Source organism: Haliotis rubra, unplaced genomic scaffold, assembly GCF_003918875.1.
Source record: "Haliotis rubra isolate DU_JTF1 unplaced genomic scaffold, ASM391887v1 Scf181, whole genome shotgun sequence".
In the NCBI taxonomy this organism is placed as follows: Eukaryota; Metazoa; Mollusca; class Gastropoda; order Lepetellida; family Haliotidae; genus Haliotis; species Haliotis rubra.
The window spans coordinates 1,570,075-1,588,988 of record NW_025765792.1 but is presented as its reverse complement, the minus strand read 5'-3'; the positions used below and the strand labels follow the sequence as shown (position 1 = coordinate 1,588,988).

The 18,914-nt window shown below is 44.0% G+C and overlaps 2 protein-coding genes and 1 long non-coding RNA gene across 3 annotated transcripts; 1 reads left to right on the top strand and 2 right to left on the bottom strand.

Moving 5' to 3' along the window:
* The first annotated feature begins 1,751 nt into the window (after nt 1-1,751).
* On the top strand, nt 1,752-6,297 carry LOC124273494 (collagen alpha-2(I) chain-like). Its single transcript, XM_046708763.1, has 5 exons — nt 1,752-1,765; nt 3,642-3,791; nt 4,131-4,490; nt 4,913-5,073; nt 5,510-6,297. The coding sequence occupies exons 1-5, from the start codon at nt 1,752-1,754 to the stop codon at nt 6,295-6,297; spliced, it is 1,473 nt and encodes a 490-aa protein (XP_046564719.1).
* A 1,502-nt stretch (nt 6,298-7,799) lies between these two features.
* LOC124273527 lies at nt 7,800-9,751 on the bottom strand. The gene is made up of 3 exons (XR_006897673.1): nt 9,633-9,751; nt 8,923-9,004; nt 7,800-8,107 (listed from the first exon to the last, which is right to left on the bottom strand). It is a non-coding gene; the product is annotated as an uncharacterized LOC124273527 (long non-coding RNA).
* A 1,527-nt stretch (nt 9,752-11,278) lies between these two features.
* On the bottom strand, nt 11,279-18,686 carry LOC124273493 (low-density lipoprotein receptor-related protein 4-like). The gene is made up of 9 exons (XM_046708762.1): nt 18,623-18,686; nt 17,734-17,985; nt 17,069-17,237; nt 16,132-16,259; nt 14,456-14,600; nt 13,672-13,781; nt 12,835-12,969; nt 12,193-12,330; nt 11,279-11,289 (listed from the first exon to the last, which is right to left on the bottom strand). The coding sequence occupies exons 1-9, from the start codon at nt 18,684-18,686 to the stop codon at nt 11,279-11,281; spliced, it is 1,152 nt and encodes a 383-aa protein (XP_046564718.1).
* Between the last annotated feature and the right edge of the window lie 228 nt (nt 18,687-18,914).

Below are 18,914 nucleotides of genomic sequence, written 5' to 3'. Positions count from 1 at the left end.
AGGCACGTGTCCTAGCTTTCACGTAATTTCTGACATATTTGGATGATGACAGGTTTTCCTACCTTAAAAACCACCCGAAGGCAAGTCCCATGCGTGTGACGGGGACCAAAACAGCTCAGATTTGATAACAAACATGTTTGATAAGTGACATCCCGTTTTGCCCCATTTGTCTCATACAGGGAGAAAGATATATATGCAGGCATATCATATTAAAAATGATGCCATGTGCATGAAGTATCTAAGGTTGTCACGGGGTCGACGTGGGGCTCCTGGCTGGTTGACCACGTGTGTGTGGAGCGTGGTGCTTGGGCATTGGAGTGTGGAGCGTGGGGAGAGGTGTATGGAATGTGGTGTGTGAGCCTTGAGCGTGGAGATAGGTGTCTGGAGCATGGTGATTAGTGTGTGGTGACTGGTGTGAGGTGTGAAAAGTGTGGGGATTGGTGTGTGGAGCGTGGTGATTAGTGTGTGGTGACTGGTGTGTGGGGTGTAAAGCGTGGGGATAGGTGTGTGGAGCATGGTTATTAGTGTGTGGTGACTGGTGTGTGGAGCGTGGAGATAGGTGTGGTGAGGTGTTGGGGGAGGGAGGGGGGGGGGTGAAAACAGTGGATGGGCGGTCGGGAGGATGGAAGGATAGACGGATCCATAAGCGAGCAGAGGTAGTAACCAATAGTTGGATACGGGAGTGGATGGGAGGATGCATAGGTGGAGGATAGCTTGTGTGGAAATGTGATTGGATGGCTTCGGAACCTCCTGGCCTTTCAGACTGGTTAGGTCGTTTACAGTCCATGAATGTGAGAATCATGACCGTCCACTGACAGAGGTAACTATGCCACATGCATTAGACTCAGGGCACTTGAAGTTTTATTATAGATTCACGAGACGACACAATATATATACGAACACAATTTGCACAACAACAACAACAACAACAACAACAAAATAGATGCCAGTCTCATCCAGACTGGTTTATCAACAACAGACTGTTGTGATATAGCCGCAATATTGCTGACTGTCGCTCCCAAGAACACTGATTCTATCGAAGTCACACTGAAAGGTTGTATGCATAACCCTAGTATTAGAATACCACTTGTGATTTATCCAAAATGTGTCAGCATTTTGCACTTAAGGTTCCACCTTCTGACTAATATGGATGCCTGGACAATGAAAGGTTGTGCAGAGATTTGTGTAAATCTTGAAAGCTATCCCTAACTGAATCTTTCCTTTCCTTCAGGAAGCAGTTACAACAAAACCCGTGAGTGTACAATTTTACTTCCAATTGGTTGTTAAGAAGTCTCTCCAAATGAACGTATTTCAATAGTTATGTCAACACCAGACGTGAGTATATACCCAGTTGTTCTTTCCAGATGGTTTGTTACCACGTTACATCAAATGGAACATAATCATTAATGATAAACTATGACTCCTTATGTAATCATATCATGTTTGCTGTAAAGATCAGATAAGTCACAGTGGTTCTGGCATATTTGACATAAATGCAATGGAAATGTAACATCTTTCATATGACTTGGAAAAGCTGACCCAAGTCCCTGTGGAGTTATAAAAATCAATATGAACATTTACAACAATCAATTAGTAGATTGGTAAGTGATGGAAGCGCGGTGGGTGGATCGATTGGTGGATGAAGGGTGAACAATTGAATGGATGATAGATGTGCAGATGATGGATGGACTGATGGATGGGTCGATGGATAGATTGTGAGTAGAGGATTGGACGAATAAGCGGAAGGAGGAATGAAGGATGGATGGTGAGTGGATGGATGAGAGGGTTTGGTATAGGCCGATGAAGGACTAAAGGACTAGATGATCGAAAAGCACACGGATGGGCGGGTGAGTGGTCGACGGGCGGATTGAATTGAGAAATGGACTGACTGACTGACTGAGTTTAGTTTTACGCCGGTTTTAGCAATATTCCAGCAATATCACGGCGGGGGACACCAGAAATGGGCTTAACACATTGTGCCCATGTGGGGAATCGAACCCGGGTCTTCGGCGTGACGAGCCAACGCTTTAACCACTAGGCTACCCCACCGCCCCTTGAGAAATGGAATAGTGGATGAATGATGGCTGATGGATGAATGAACAAATGGGCGGAGCATGGATGATTGATGGGTGGATGGATGACGTAATCAATGGATGGGTGGCCGGATTGGTGGTAAGTGGAAGATGGACACGATGATGGATGGATGTGTGGAATGATGGGTGGAAGAGTGGATGGTTGACGAATGATGAAGTCATATGTCCTGAAATACTGGGTTGGGATAGTCAAGCTATGTTATATCTTAGAGGGAGTGATTGAATATGGATATACTCAGGTTTTAGTTCCCTCAATATCACGGCGGTGAACACCAGTAATCTTCAACTTACAGTGTACCCATCAAGTAAACGAAGCTGAGACCAAGTCAGCCGTTAGACAATTGGTAGAATGAATGTGATTTACAACATGCCAAGATTGTGATTCGAAACAAGGCCATTTTCGTGTATATGTGTATCTATCTGTATATATATGTTTGATGTTGTGTCAGGGGAGTACAACGCCCTACAACGTAAGTACATTTCCAATATGTTGTAGAGTTCACTGTTCTAGGTAGAAAGTGTGGGTGGGAGGATGATGGGCGGGCATAGATGTGAATGTCTGGCTTCACAACCTTTCAGCTTTTCAGGCTGGTTAGAGAGTGTACAATCCATATTACATTTACCGACATTCTTCAGACACAGCAAGCGTGAGGTCTTGGTAAAGATTCACAAGATGTCACAAAATATAGACCAGCATAATTATAAACAAATAGTGTGTTATATAAAGGACGAGAAAAAAGATAAATTTATGAAACTGCTTTACACATTTCAAGGCACGGCCAGCGCTGTGACGTCATCGACCATCGGGATTGTTCTCTGCGTTGGGGGCGTAGCCAAGTGCTGTAGACCGTCCTTCTTCAGGAAGTCCAAGGAAAATACACATCACAAAATGAGGAAGTGTATAAATGTCATTTCGCTTCTGAATTTTTCTAAGTGCCATTCTATATTTTAACTAAGTTCTTTGTGTTGGTTAATAACGCGATTTATCACGTTTCGCTTATTCGTTAAGCAAGAAAATGGTTATACACTGTGTATTTAGATATTTTTCAAATCTAGATATTGAAACCGTCGAGATGGACACGGGTTGTTTAGGTTATTCTAAGACATACTAGGATCTAGGATCCTGGGTTCGAATCCCTATTAAGTATCCCTGTTTTGTCAGTATCACACCTGGTAAACCCATCACCCCGAGCTAATCTGTCATATTGAGACAAGATGTTGAGATGTAAGTCTCATACGAAACACATATAAACTTGCAATGCCATGTTATGTGGTCAATGTCAAATAATATCGCTTCTTGTGTGGAAGTGATTGAGCCGGTGATGACGGGAGTAAGGGTTGGGCTGGTGTTACTGGGAGTAAGGGATGGACCAGTGATGCTCGCAGTAAGGACTGGACCGGTGATGCTGGAAGTAAGGGTTGGGCTGGTGTTACTGGGAGTAAGGGATGGACCGGTGATGCTCGCAGTAAGGACTGGACCGGTGATGCTGGTAGTAAGGACTGGACCAGTGAAGTTGACAGTAAGAATTGGACCTGTGATGCTGGCAGGAAGGACTGGACCGGTGATGACGGGAGTAAGGGTTGGGATGGTCTTACTGGGAGTAAGGGCTGGAACGGTGTTGCTGGCAGTAAGGACTGGACCGGTGATGACGGAAGTAAGGGTTGGGCTGGTGTTACTGGCAGTAAGGGGTTGCACCGGTAATGCTCGCAGTGAGGACTCGACCGGTGATGCTCGTAGTAAGGACTCGACCAGTGACGCTGGCAGTAAGAATTGGATCGGTGATGCTGGCAGTAAGGGTTGGACTGGTGAAGCTCGCAGTAAGGACTGGAACGGTGATGACGGGAGTAAGGGTTGGGCTGGTGTTACTGGGAGTAAGGGTTGGACCGGTGATGCTGGCAGTTAGGACTAGACCGCTGATGCTGGCAGTAAGGGTTGGATCGGTGATGCTGGCAGTAAGGACTGGACTGGGGTGATGACGGGAATAACGGTTGGGCTGGTCTTACTGGGAGTAAGAGCTTGACCGGTGATGCTGGCAGGAAGGACTGGACCGGTGATGAGGGGAGTAAGAATTGGACCGGTGATGCTTGCAGTAAGGGCTGGACCAGTGATGCTGGCAGTAAGGACTGGACCGGAGATGACGGGAGTAAGGGTTTGGCTGGTGTTACTGGCAGTAAGGGTTGGGCAGCTGATGCTGGCAGTAAGGGTTGGACTGGTAATGCTGGCAGTAAGGGTTGGGCTGGTGATGCTGGCAGTAAGGACTGGACTGGTTATGCTGGCAGTAAGGGTTGGACCGGTGATGCTGGCAGTAAGGATGGACCGGTGATGCTGAAAGTAAGGGTTGGGCTGGTGATGCTGGCAGTAAGGACTGGACCGGTGATGCTAGCAGTAAGGGTTGGGTTGGTGTTACTGGGAGTAAGGGTTGGACCGGTGATGCTGGCAGTAAGGGTTGGGCTGGTGTTTCTAGGAGTAAGGGTTGGACCGGTGATGCTGGCAGTAAGGACTGGACTGGTTATGCAGACAGTAAGGGTTGGGCCGATGATGCTGGCAGTAAGGACTGGACCGGTGATGCTGGAAGTAAGGGTTGGGCTGGTGAGGCTGGAAATAAGGGTTAGGCTGGTGATGCTAGCAGTAAGGGTTGGGTTGGTGTTACTGGGAGTAAGGGTTGGACCGGTGATGCTGGCAGTAAGGGTTGGGTTGGTGTTACTGGGAGTAAGGGTTGGACCGGTGATGCTGGCAGTAAGGACTGGAACGGTGATGACGGAAGTAAGGGTTGGGCTGGTCTTACTGGGAGTAATAGCTTGACAGGTGATGCTGGCAGGAAGGACTGGACCGGTGATGACGGGAGTAAGAATTGGACCGGTGATGCTGGCAGTAAAGGCTGGACCAGTGATGCTGGAAGTAAGGACTGGACCGGAGATGACGGGAGTAGGGGTTGGGATGGTGTTACTGGCAGTAAGGGTCGGGCTGGTGATGCTGGCAGTAAGGGTTGGGCTGGTGATGCTGGCAGTAAGGACTGGACCGGTGATGCTGGAAATAAGGGTTGGGCTGATGATGCTGTCAGTAAGGGTTGGGCTGGTTTTACTGGGAGTGAGGGTTGGACTGCTGATGCTGGCACCATGGGTTGGTCTGGTGTTACTGGGAGTAAGGGTTGGACCGGTGATGCTGGCAGTAAGGACTGGACCGGTTATGCTATGGCAGTAAGGGTTGGGCCGGTGATGCTGGCAGTAAGGACTGGACCGGTGATTCTGGAAGTAAGGGTTGGGCAGCTGATGCTAGCAGTAAGCACTGGACCAGTGATATTGGAAGTAAGGGTTGGGCTGGTGATGCTGGCAGTAATGACTGGACCGGTGATGCTGGCAGTAAGGGTTGGGCTGGTGATGCTGGCAGTAAGGGGTTGGACTGGTGATGCTGGCAGCAAGGGTTGGTCTGGTGTTACTGGGAGTAAGGGTTGGACCGGTGATGCTGGAAATAAGGGTTGGGCTGGTGATGCTGGCAGCAAGGGTTGGGCTGGTGTTACTGGGAGTAAGGGGTTGGACCGATGATGCTGGCAGTAAGGACTGGAACGGTGATGACGGGAGTAAGGGTTGGGCTGATCTTACTGGGAGTAAGAGCTTGACAGGTGATGCTGGCAGGAAGGACTGGACCGGTGATGACGGGAGTAAGAATTGGACCGGTTATGCTGGCAGTAAGGGTTGGACCGGTGATGCTGGCAGTAAGCACTGGACCGGTGATGCTGGAAGTAAGGGCTGGGCAGGTGATGCTAACAGTAAGGACTGGACCAGTGATGCTGGAAGTAAGGGTTGGACCGGTGATGCTGGCAGTAAGGGATGGGCCGGTGATGCCGGAAATAAAGGTTGGGCTGGTGATGCTGGCAGTAAGGGATGGGCTGGTGATGCCGGAAATAAGGGATGGGCTGGTGATGCTGGCAGTAAGGGTTGGGTTGGTGTTACTGGGAGTAAGGACTGGACCGGTGATGCTGGCAGTAAGAGTTTGGCTGGTGTTATTAGGACAAAGGGTTGGACTGGTGATGCTGGCAGTAAGGACTGGACCGGTTATGCTGGGAGTATAATTGGCCCGGAAATGCTTGGAGTACAGATTGGACCAGAGATGCTGGCAGTACAGATTGGACCGACTATGCTGTCAGTAAGGATTGGGCCGATGATGCTAGCAGTAGGGGAGACTGCACCGCTGCCGCTGAATTAAATTACAGATATTGCCCCACTCATTTCTACTCGAGATGATCTCCTTGCGCGATGTTAAGAAGATTTTACTGCCGCTGCGTAGAATGAAGTTATGGGTGAGTGAGTGAGTTTAGTTTTACGTCGTACTCAGCAATATTCCAGCTATATGGCGGCGGTCTGTAAATAATCGAGTCAACAACACCAGACAATCCAGTGATCAACAACATGATCATCGATCTGCGCAATTGGGAACCGGTGACATGTGTCAACCAAGTCAGCGTGCCTGACCACCCAATCCGTTAGTCGCCTCTTACGACAATCACGGGTTACTGAAGGTTCATTCTAACCCCGACCTTCACGGGTAGCTTCCGTCATGAATACAATTTTTGGGGGTTTGCCTCAGTCCTTACGATAATATCTGATAGTTCACTGGTTAACCAGTTCATGTGGCATTGCAAAGCTCTGACAGAAGGGTGGTCCATGGCTGTCATTCAAAGCAGTGGCCATGGAATAGCTTCGTTGTTTTAAGTGCTCGCTCGTTACGGCAAAATATTTGATTCCCTGGTGGGTACAATTGCCATGTGTGTGGAAACTTGTCCACGTCAACAAACTTGTAATTGGATACCTTTTTGTATTCCTCTTTGACTGATTGAGTTTGGTTTTACGCCGCTTTTAGCAATATTCCAGCAACATCACGGCGGGGACACCAGAAATGAGCTTCACACATTGTACCCATGTGGGGATTCGAACCCGGGTCTTCGGCGTGACGAGCCAACGCTTTAACCATTAGGCTACCCCACCGCCCTGTATTCCTCTTTGATACACATTGCATTGTGACGATACACAAGATGTATGGCATGTGAATCGAAATATGCATAACAGTTTCTTTAAGCGAATACCACTGCATAGTAATTGACGTATGCATGTTACAACATGGCGGAAGTGCGTAATAATCACATTTCCTTAATTTATTCAAACATTTTCGCACTGACATGTGAACGTCGTAATGTTTTCTTGTGGAAGGACATGGCATCAATGTAAGGTTAACATCTTATTCTCATCACACAAACACAAACACACACATACACACATCAGTGTTATGTGTACAATATTCCCTCACTGACGCCCAGGTAGTTCTCTCTTCATAATACAGTTGTTTACGGTAAAGAATGTAAAGCTCACAAGTGCCATTGGTTGAAGTAAATATTTATGCACATAAAATAAGCGCAAGGGAAAGTAAACATTGAACGAAAATGTGAGAGTTAAATTACAGATAGACATATAATACATGTATATACATTCGAGAGGGCAGTGTTTAATTCTTTCTAAGGTGGGAAAACCACCACATACAACAGAATTGTCTTACTGACATTACAGCAAGGGTATTTGCGATGAATATCAGTTTTGTCAATTGATATAAGTTTTAAAAATTAATAAAATATTATCATGATATGTTTCATAAAATATATATGCTTCAATGAACACACTGATATTTGTGCCCCCATAAGAGATATATCTTGGTTGAAATCAAACTATATCTCCTTGAGATTATACTAGCAGGGTCGTTATTTATAGATGTATATTTTGCGAAACAAAAATCCTAATAACCTGTAAAACTTCACTTTGAAAATTCTAATTCAGAGCGGTGTCTTGGACAAACTGCGTGACATCTCTCCGGGTCGATCCTCTTTTTGTGGTCGATCTAGATATGTTACATCGCGATCCTGCCTGTCCTCTATTCCAGGTCGATCCTTTATCACTACAATTCGTACAGTCGGTTGCATCTCTCAGCAAATTCCACATACGAGTTTTGGTATCTCCTTTTGAGTTTTCTGAAAAATTGCCACACAATCCATATTAGTAAATAGCATAACAATACAGTATAAAGTGTCTTTAGATATCTAATGCTGAAAAGAAGAGGGGAGACACAGGGACCACGTTCACCTTGCTCCATGAAACTAACGATGTTGCAGCAAAGTCGTCACACAGGTACAGTTAACAAGTGACAGAACTCCCAGAAATCATGGAGAATTTGTCCGTTCGTTGTAAGTACTCGACATGGTTACAAATCACAGATAATAATGACATAAAATATATACATATGGCAGACAACAAATACTAGTGAGAGAAAATGTCTCCTACTTTGATTAAATTAAATCTAGGACTCGTACGTTATTATTAATAATAACATATAGCTCAATAATTTCTGAGAATGCTGTTTATAATGGGAAATTCAAGCAGATCACTCTCAATTATTTATGTCCAAGTTTGGCATTTCTGCGCTTAGAGAATGGCGAGTTTTAACTGAGAATCTGTGCTTAAGTTGTGGTCTATCAAAAAGATGGCTGATTGTTTGTGGTCCGCCCGGAAGTTGAGATTGTCTCCCTCCCAAAACATGAAAGTAGGGCTCTCTCGGAACTTATTTCACTCGTAATCCAACAGAAAATAACGCAATGAGGCACATGTTGACCCTCTTAACAATTTCATTGTATATTTAGAGACTACCAATGTTCATCCTCCGATGATTCCACCATGAGAAAGACAAGCATGTTCCCATTTCCTCTGTATTTCCTGCAGAGTATTTGGTTTTATAATTTGGTATAAAATATATTTTCATATGAGATTCAAATTCGAGTTGTTGGCGTACCTGACATTGTATACAGCGCCACCGATGACGACGGCAACGATGACGAGTATTACTGCACCAGCGGCGACAAATATCAGCCAACCTGTAAATGTCATTCATCTTTTAATCTTACACCCATGAAACACAAATACACTATAATTTGTGTAATAATATTTATGTAATTAACATATTTCATTGAAGGCTTCTGAAGGACAGAACAAGTTTACTTGCGTACTTGAAGATCGACTGATGTCCAGTAGAGGGTACCAAACCCGTTGGAGATTAAAATGGTCTGGAAGGTTGGGGCTTCCACGGAGACGCTCACGTCTATTTTCATTGTATTTCTTTCATTCGTGTTTTTAAACACCGATCGATTGGTCTGTTGTGCCATTTGGTCAAGCGACAATTTAGAAATTCTATCTTAACTGAAGTTAGGCTGAGAGGGTTCTGTGAATGTTTCACGCTAATCTTTGACGATAATCACTTGAGTCAAGTTTGCAGTGATGTCTTTCCTTATCTACGCTAAAATATCTACCGAGAGTTGAGTTTACGTCGCTTTTAGCATTATTCCAGCAAATATCACGGCGGGGGACACCAGAAATGGCCTTCACAAGGAGTACCCATGTGGGAAATCGAACCAGGGTCTTTGGCGTGACGAGTGAACGCTTTAACCACTAGGCTACCCCATCGCGCTTCGCTCAATTATAGATTTATGTTTTTGATACCTTTACCTGTTTTACACGTGGGTCCTGTCCATCCAAACTTGCATCCCCGTGGGCAGTGACCTGTTCCGATATTACAGGGATCATCCTCGGCACACAGGCCACACGGTGTACATGCACCATACGTGTTGTTCGGACACTCTGTAGCGGTTAGATCATGATATACTATCGTTCTATCAACTGGTCATACATAACCGTCGAAAGCTATTTATCAAATAAGGGAAATCATATAATTTGCCTTGTTTTTGAGAAAATCATATCGTTTACATACTGAAAGGCAAAAAACCGAAGTGCAGTCCAATAAATAGTTTATAACAATTTCAGAAGACAATATGGAACTGATACATGCATGCATGTTAACAGTTGCAAAGATCGCTTGGTTGACAAATGTTGGGATAGTGTTGTAACATTCACGGAGACTTGGATCAGGCATCAAGGTCACGAGGTCACAAAAGTCAGTTCCGTGTATGACCGCCATTTGCATTTACCACTCCAGTAGAACGCCTGTACTTGAAATGCCCCTAATTGTTGGTAAAGTTCAGTGGAATGTTGGTAACTGCCTGTAGCCCTGCTGCTCAAGGTTTAACAGCATTTGTTGGCCTTGGACGAACTTGGTTCAGTCGTCTTTGAGTTGTCCCACAAATGTTCAATTACGTTTAAGTCGGGACTATGGATGGCCAGGGCAGAACAGCAATGTTGTGATGTTGCAGATGTTGTTGTGTTACCTTTGCGGTCTCGCATTATCATGCTGGTAAATGTGGTTCTGATGTCGGGCAAAAGATGGCACAACATGGGGTTGGAGAGCCTGATCAATGTACCGCTGAGCATTCACACCATTCCCCCTCCCAGGATCAATATTCTGAAACTGGCCCTAGTCTCAGGTTGTAGCCAATACCTGCCCATACCATTACATTCGGGCTGCCCCAAGCGTTCCTTTCCATCACACACTTGATCAGTATAACGTTGACCTCGTCTTCGCCATATCCTGACACGTCCGGCCGTCAGAATGGGAAAAGACAAAATCGACTCGTCTGAGAAGATCACACGGTTCCACTGTCTGTGACGCCAGTTCAGATGCTGTGTTGCCCAAGCGTCGAAGACGTACCTGACGGTGACATGGGGGTCAGGAATAGACCGAAAAGCATGGCGGCGACATTTCATGTTGATTGACCCCTAGCAGTCGACGTCGCCACGGTACGGCCACTAATGGTTGTTGGTGAGGCTCCAATGTCCCTTTGGGTTGTTTTACTGGCACAGATAAATGAATCTGCCTGATGTCGACGACAGATGAACCGGTCTTAATGTCTGGGCGTAGAATTCACGTTTCAGCCTACCACTTCTCCATTCGGTCAGCTGTGGTCTGCGTGGTTGCATAACGAGAAGTTTAAGGCGATAAATGGTCGTAACATGGACGTTAAAAGTACGGGCAACGTCAGCCGCGCTTTTGTACCTGCATCATTCAGTCTACCAATAAGCTTGATCCCTTTGACATTCATGTAATCTTAGCATCAGCTATCGAATAGTGACGAGACCAACAATCTTCACCATTTTACAGCCATTTCGGTCAACAGATGGACGTGCATGTTCATTTCACGCTTTGATAATTTCGAATTCCTCGGTACCATGGTGTTTTTAGCGATATGTTTTTAAAATGACTAAGTAATGCCTTAAAATGAGGCAATAATGGAACAATTCACAAAATTAAACGTTTAAGCCCTCGGAAATGTATTCGCAATTTTTATTTTTCATACTAAATATCTCAGACTGAATTCCTACAAAAATTGCGTTTCTTTTGCCTTTCAGTATACGATCAGCAAATGATTTCAGGGCTTCCACCACCCATAAGAAAATATTGATAATTTTTCTTAACATAAACCTTAAATGATTAAATTTGTTGTTAATGAAGTATAATTATAATCAAATAGTATGAAACAGTTTTGACTTTTCATTTCACATTTTAGACTTACCTAGAAGTTCTCTTGCTTGTTTTTTTATGTTTATAAGCTGATCAGTATATTTTACAACTTTCTATTGGCATTGACTGTCATGTATTTTTATAACAATGCAAACTGTCTGGAATACAAGATCTTGGCATTTTAGTTGGTTTCGATTCTTGATTTGAATACAATAACAGCTGATTAATCATGCTCCTTCTGAATTCATTCATGTAGTCTTTAAGGATTTAGTCTGAGATTTAATCTGTGTTAACTCGAAAATACACGACAAGCCGCTCGTGTCTATTCATGAGTGAGGTTGGTGTTGATTTGTCTGCCAGTTAAAGGACAAAGTGTCAGCTTGAATTGGAAGGAAAACAGTTTTGCCTTATGACAGTTATCTAGTAGCTGAACGCTCTCTGACAGAACAGAGACCGAGAAGATCCAGGTTAGAATTTGTCTTCAGCAACCCGTGATTGTCGTAAGAGGCGACTAAAGGGATCGGGTGGTCAAACTCACTTACTTGGTTGACACATGTCCTCGTATCCCAATTACGTAGATCGATGCTCATGCTGTTGATCGCTTGATTGTCTGGTCTAGACTCGATTATTTACAAACTTACCTACAAATCTTACCTAAAGTGCAGTTGTCTCCCCTCCATCCGGGTATGCATCCAATAGGACATCGTCCGGTCACGTGATCGCAAGTACTTTCTCTTTTGCAATTGAAACACGTTGACTGACACTTCACTCCAAATGTGCCAGCGTTACAACCTATAAGGAACGATTTGAAAGCTATTAGTTTACATGTGGAACACGTGATCTAAGCTGGGAGTATGACACCTTAGCGGGGGGATGAATTCTGTTTATATCAACAATTTTATATTGATATAAAGTTTCAATACTTGTAGTCATTGAAGGCATTACAAAAGGAACTAATCATCGTTGACATTAGCAATGCTTCTTGTAATGAAACTTGTTCAACTAAAGAACATTGAAGTGTGGAATGACTTTCTTTCAAAGGATATTTCCATAGGTGGAAAGCCTTCATATATATATAGATGCGTCCCCTTTGTGTAGAAGTGGATTCGAATCTCCGATTGGCCCTCATTATGTTTCCAGGTTTGAGCACCGTGTTTATCTGACGCCGGCACCACGCCTGCAACATCAACCTGACAAGCCCTGGTGTATCTTTAAAACAGTTAGAGGCAGCGTTAAACCACAATTTCTCATTTTTTGTCAGCGTGGGTGTAAGAATGCAACCATGTTTCCTCTCACCTTCTCGGCACTTGGGCATCCTGTAGCCTGGGGCACAACCTCTGAGACAAACACCAGTGGTCGTCTCACAGAACCCATTCTCACAGTGACCGCACGTCTCGCACCTGGTTCCATACTGGCCACTCGGACAGGTCACTAACAGAGACATGCAGCAGTATCAATCATACTGGGTGAGTGAGTGAGTGAGTAGAGTGAGTGAGTGAGTTTTTACACCGCTTTTAGCAATATTTAAACAACATTACGGCGGGTGACACCAGCAATAGTCTTCAGCATGACGAGCGGACGTTCTAACCATTAGAATTCCCATCGCCACATCAATCGTACAAGAAGCCTCAGGTTTAGATACTATAAGCCGAGTGTTTACGTGATGGAAATATCACACATTCAGAATATCAATAGTACTGACTAAACAGTTAAGGGTTTTTTATTTTTCTTTGTGTGTCATAAGAAAAATAATCGAGACTGAAGGAACATTCAGCTTTCGAATCTTATTGCATGCGCTGCCGTAAAAAGTCCTTCTCCACGTTATCTAACTGGCATACACCTGACATTTGGGTATAACATGGTTTTATGTGCTTAGCTTAAGTCATGGATAGATGTTGTAGGTATTTGATAAAACGCTCAGTCAAACAGCCTGTTTTGTTATGCATTACCATATGATTTGTTGACATCTAAATGGACATCACATCGGTGTTAACGTTGTAAAACATTGTAAACCAAAGGTTCTCACAGGCATGCTAGAAGCGTTCACAGTTAACACTTTACCAAATGCATAACATATTACACCCGAGCTACATTTAAAGACCCGAGTTTACAATTGCAGCTTGATAATTGTACCTGACTTGTTTGTGTTCGGTGAGAAGACGTGAATACCGATAGGTTTGTGAAAGAGTTGCGACGTCAGTGGGGCCATGTGTTGTCCGTTCTCTGACACGACATGGATGATCCTGAAAATGTTCACATATTAATGATATACATAAAGATGCCAGCCTTGAATAACCAGTTTAAAGACATTGAGGAAGGTAATGCTAGAACATCAAAGTGAAAACAAATTTCAGTCTCTTGTGAACTAATAAACAGTAAAATCAGAAATCCTACTGAGCTCACTGAGCTCAAATTTCAGAAAGTGTTCAAAATTAGGTATGGTCTGTTATCGTGACCGTAGATTGTTAATCAATATGCTAACTGCATCAGTATATACCTTGATCTCAGTACATGAAATTCCCAGTTAGACATTTTGGGTTTCCAAGGCATATACCAGTGTGCCCCTTGCTGGAGACATTTGGCATCATTGTACATGATCAGAAGTTAAAAGCTGAATAAAAAGGAAATTCTTAATTGCAAATTACTGCAATAATAATCACAGATGACTGCGACAATTATGCATTCACAGATGACATCGCACCCGTACATATGACCGAGAGGTATTGACGAGTTAGGTGCAGCAGACATACAATTTCCGATCCCGTTATGATATTCAAACCCCAGACCTTCCGATCCGCGATCGGACGCCTTGTCCACATAACCAAAGAACATAACCCTAAAGAAGAGAGGTTAAGGACGTTATCCACGGATGTCTCCACGCCTTGCCACACAGGACGTTGTTACTGAGTATTCTTACTTTTCTTGTAGTGCCGTGTAGTAGAGAAGTCCATTGAATACGGTAACGTCTAACATTGGTGTATCAGTAACGACGTTCCTCCTCCCAGAACCATCCAGTAGAACCGAGTCTATGAAACCATTGCCACACCAGAACAGTCGACCAGCTGTTGATGACAGAAATACGGGGGTAACGGAGAACTATGTAGTGTTGTTTGTTATATGTCGCCAGCATTTGTGGTTGCAGCCAGTAAATAATCGTGTGGCCGAACTAGTCTCGTGATTGATATTATGAGCAACTATCGCTCAGATGACAGAGTCACTTATGATGTCTCCATGTGCTACAAGGTAACGTTGCTGAGGAGTTGCTATTCCGGATTTGAGAAAGTGAGTGAGTATGATTTGATGCTGCTATTAGCATGAGTCCAGAAATATCAGACTAGGAAACACAGGAAATAGGGTTTAACACAATAGACTTAGGAAATCAAAACCCTGGTTTCGGTCAGACGAGCGAATGTTTTAACCACTCAGCTACCCTACCGGCTGTCCTGGCTGGAGTGAGTGAGTGAATAAGTGAGTTATCATTTAACGTCACATCGGTAATATTGCAGCCATATCGTGACGAAAACATATTGTCCTGGCTGGAATAAAAAGTGGTGAATAGTAGGGATTGTATCAGAATTGAACAGTTTGTATTTATTAAAAGATACGTCAGCTATATCAGTGTTGGAGTGAGTTTAACGCCGCTTTAAACAGTATTCCAGTTTTATGAGGGCGTGCCAGTTTGACAAAAAACTGGGTTACCCGTGCCCCAATGTTTGGTGGAGTCGAAGGTGATATCGATTGTAGAATGGGCACGGGGATGGTTGTCAAACAACCCGGTATGATAATTTGGGATTCGAACTAGCTGATCCAATTATGCTGACTCGCCTTAACATTGGATTAGCTTTGGGAGAGTGATCTACTTTGTAGTGGTAACTTGGACATTTTGGATTCGAACCCACGACAAGTGGATCCTGGAACACAACTCCACACATCTAGCATGCCTCGCATCACTGTGCCACCAGAGCTCCTACACGACGCGCAGACTTAGGTGATTGACCAACCAATACTTGTCGTAATAGGTGACTAACGGGATCGGGTGGTCAGACTCGCTGACTTGGTTGACATGTTATCGTATCCCAATTGCGTAGATCGATGCTCATGATGTCGATCATTGGCGCGTCTTGAAAAGACTCGATTACTTTCAGACGGCTGCCATATAACAGGAATTGGGCTGAGTGCGGCGTTGAACAACCGACCAACTAGCCTTTGTTGTGATATTTTGTGTGACCCCGTCGATGTAACATAATGGATGTTTTGGATTCGAACTCATGATAAGCGGATCCTGGAACGCAACCCCATACTCGCATCGCTGTGCCACCAGAGCTCCTTCACGACACGCATACTAACTAGACTGACGCTATGTCACGAGAGTCGTGGACAAGGAAGAGGAAGTGGCCACTGTAAAACTACTTGAGTCTATATCATATTTAGCTGCTTGTTGGGTGTATTTCTCATTGTTCCTCGAGTGGACAAAATTATATATAGCCCACTAGGACGCCACTTGACAACTACGAGGAATGTCAGTGTTTTAAAACTGAACTTGATGTTTTGCGTTATTATGCGCCTTGGTTTGTCTACATTGATGGCACCTACCTTTCTCATCTATGGATATTCCGCTTGGTACAGAGAGTCCTGATGTTACAACTGACTGCCGACTTCCACCGCTATAGTTACACGTCTCGATCTTTTCCTCCTTGCCCAGGTCCGTCCAGTAGATGTTTCTGTATATAAGCAGATATTGTTAAATATGACACACCGTATTTTTGTAATGCTAACTGTATGCTTTTTTCGTGATTCTTGTTTAGCTTCCTCGGGCAATATTGCAGCTTTGTGACGATTGTCTATAAATAGTCCTTGACCGGTGATTAATATCATGAGCATCAACCTACGCTACTGGGGTACGATGACACGAGTCTGGATCAGACAGACCAGTGACTGACATGATCAACATCAATCTACGCTACTGGGGTACGATGACACGAGTCTGGATCAGACTAATCCGTGACTGACATTATGAGCATCAATCTACGCTATTGGGGTACGATGACACAAGTCTGGATCAGACAAACCAGTGACTGACATCATGAGCACCAATCTACGCATCTGGGGTACGATGACCGAGTCTGGATCAGACAAACCAGTGACTGACATCATGAGCATCATCCCACACTACTGGGGTACGATGACCCGAGTCTGGATCAGACAAACTAGTGACTAACATCATGAGCATCAATCCATGAAGTTGGGGTACGATGAAATGCAGTCAGTTAAGCCGCCGCGCCTGATCAGACATCCACTGTATCAAGCTATTAATTCTAAAGAGTGGTGGTGTAGCCTAGTGGTAAAACCTTTGGTTCGTCACGTCGATTCCCCACATGAGTACAATGTGTGAAGCCCATTTCCGATGTCCCCTGCCGTGATATTGCTGGAATATTGCTAAAAGTGGCGTAAAACCATACTCATTCAGTAACCCACTTAGTCACTCACTCACTCTCAAGTCAAACGTGGCGATGAATTCTAGATGACATACTTGTATGCTGTATCTGCTACGATCCCCCGTGGTTGTTCCATGTGTGTGTATACTATCACTGTAGACTCCAGACTGTCCATGTCCATCCGGCCGATGATTTTACTTCCTTCATCAGTGTAGAACAGTTTCCGTGAGGTACCGTCTAGTGTCAGGCCTCCAAGTAAAGACGCTGTTGGAGGAAAATGAGTGAGTGAGTTTAGTTTTACGGCGCTTTCAGCAAAATGCCAGCAATATCACCGCGGGGGGACATCAGAAATGGGCTTCACACATAGTAAGTACACTGTGAATCTTAACTCGAGTACTTGCAGTACAAACTTGCTTCATGTCTGAGGCAGGTTTGACTTTTGTTTGGAGCAGTTTTCTAAATCCAATCTAGACCAGGCAAACCAGAGAGTGATATAAAAACAACCAGTAACGAGGTTAGGGTACAATTAATTCAGTCACCACACGAGAATTTCCACACGATCCATTACGTCCAACACAGTTGTTCTGGGCAATTCTAGCCAAGAAAAACCTGCACCATCCTCCAACATCAAGCTGGCACGCCGTGATAGAAAATGATAATGTCTATATTGACCTCACTCACTCACTCACTCACTCGCTCACTCACTTACTTACTCACTCACTCACTCATGCACTCACTCACTCACCTGCCAGGTACTTACACGAATTGAAAGAGGCAACCACCACATCGTCCAAGCCAGCACTAGTCGCCCTCCTAATATGATACATCATGACATCAGTCCAGTAGATGTGGCCTGTTGTTACATCATAATCTATGGCGAATGGCTTGTTGATATTGGGTACCTCCAGCTGTGTCAGGTTCATCTGAGAGACATTAAATATATAGATGGAACCTGCTTTTCCGGCATCCCCAACATCCGTCACGAGCACAACCACTTCCGATTCCGGTGATCCTGTGACAGAAATATGGAACAAATATATATGACACAATCGCTTTCAGTTTAGTCACTCCACCACAGATACCTTAATGTTAGTTGGCTCTAACAACAATGCACAATCGTCTAGAATTTAGTCACTCTAGCAACAATGCACAAACTAACAACAATGCATAATTATTAGTATGTTAGTCGGCTCTAACAACACTGCACAATCATTTAAAATTTTGTCACTCTAGCAACAATGCACAATCTTACAACAGTACACAATTATCTTTATGCTAGTCGGCTCTAACAACACTGCACAATCATCTAAAATTTTGTCACTCTAGCAACAATGAACAATCTAACAGCAATACACAATTATCTTTATGCTAGTCGGCTCTAACAACACTGCACAATCATCTAAAATTTTGTCACTCTAGCAACAATGAACAATCTAACAGCAATACACAATTATCTATATGTTAGTCAGGTCTAACAGCAATACACAATCATCTGAATTTTAGTCACTCCAGCGAAAATGCACAATTATCTACAGTGTGTCGCCTCTGATCACAGACAATGAGTTCATTAGGTATTTTCTCACAAGGAACCAGGAAATAGTATAAAAGTCTTTGTTGCCTAAATTAGTAGTAGAAATGTATTGAATTACCTTGGCATCTGCACTGCAACATCAGAGATGAGGCAATGACATAGATCATTGACAAATACGCCATTATCAGTTACTGTCATGTATGATGGTGATTCAAGTAGTGTGTTCTGTCTCTATCTTCCTGGTTAGCAGCTGTTGGACGCACAATAATAACACCGAAAGAGGCTTTCCGGAATAGCTAAAACCCGTGTGAACCTATGTTTGTGCAGTTGGATAGTTACTGGCATCTGTACAGAGTAATATAGGTTCGTTATTGTGATGGCAAACAGCCTAACACCATTGTGCTGAACGT

Excerpts from the sequence above, each read along its gene's own strand:
- LOC124273493 (XM_046708762.1), bottom strand. The coding sequence starts at position 18,686 with ATGGCGTATTTGTCAATGATCTATGTCATTGCCTCATCTCTGATGTTG. Across the intron at positions 17,238-17,733 it reads GGTTGCCTCTTTCAATTCGT|CGTCTTTACTTGGAGGCCTG; the intron begins GTAAGTACCTGG and ends TTCCTCCAACAG. Across the intron at positions 14,601-16,131 it reads AATATCCATAGATGAGAAAG|CTGGTCGACTGTTCTGGTGT; the intron begins GTAGGTGCCATC and ends TGTCATCAACAG.
- LOC124273494 (XM_046708763.1), top strand. Across the intron at positions 3,792-4,130 it reads GGCAGTAAGGGGTTGCACCG|GAAGGACTGGACCGGTGATG; the intron begins GTAATGCTCGCA and ends TGATGCTGGCAG. Across the intron at positions 5,074-5,509 it reads TCGGGCTGGTGATGCTGGCA|CAAGGGTTGGTCTGGTGTTA; the intron begins GTAAGGGTTGGG and ends TGATGCTGGCAG.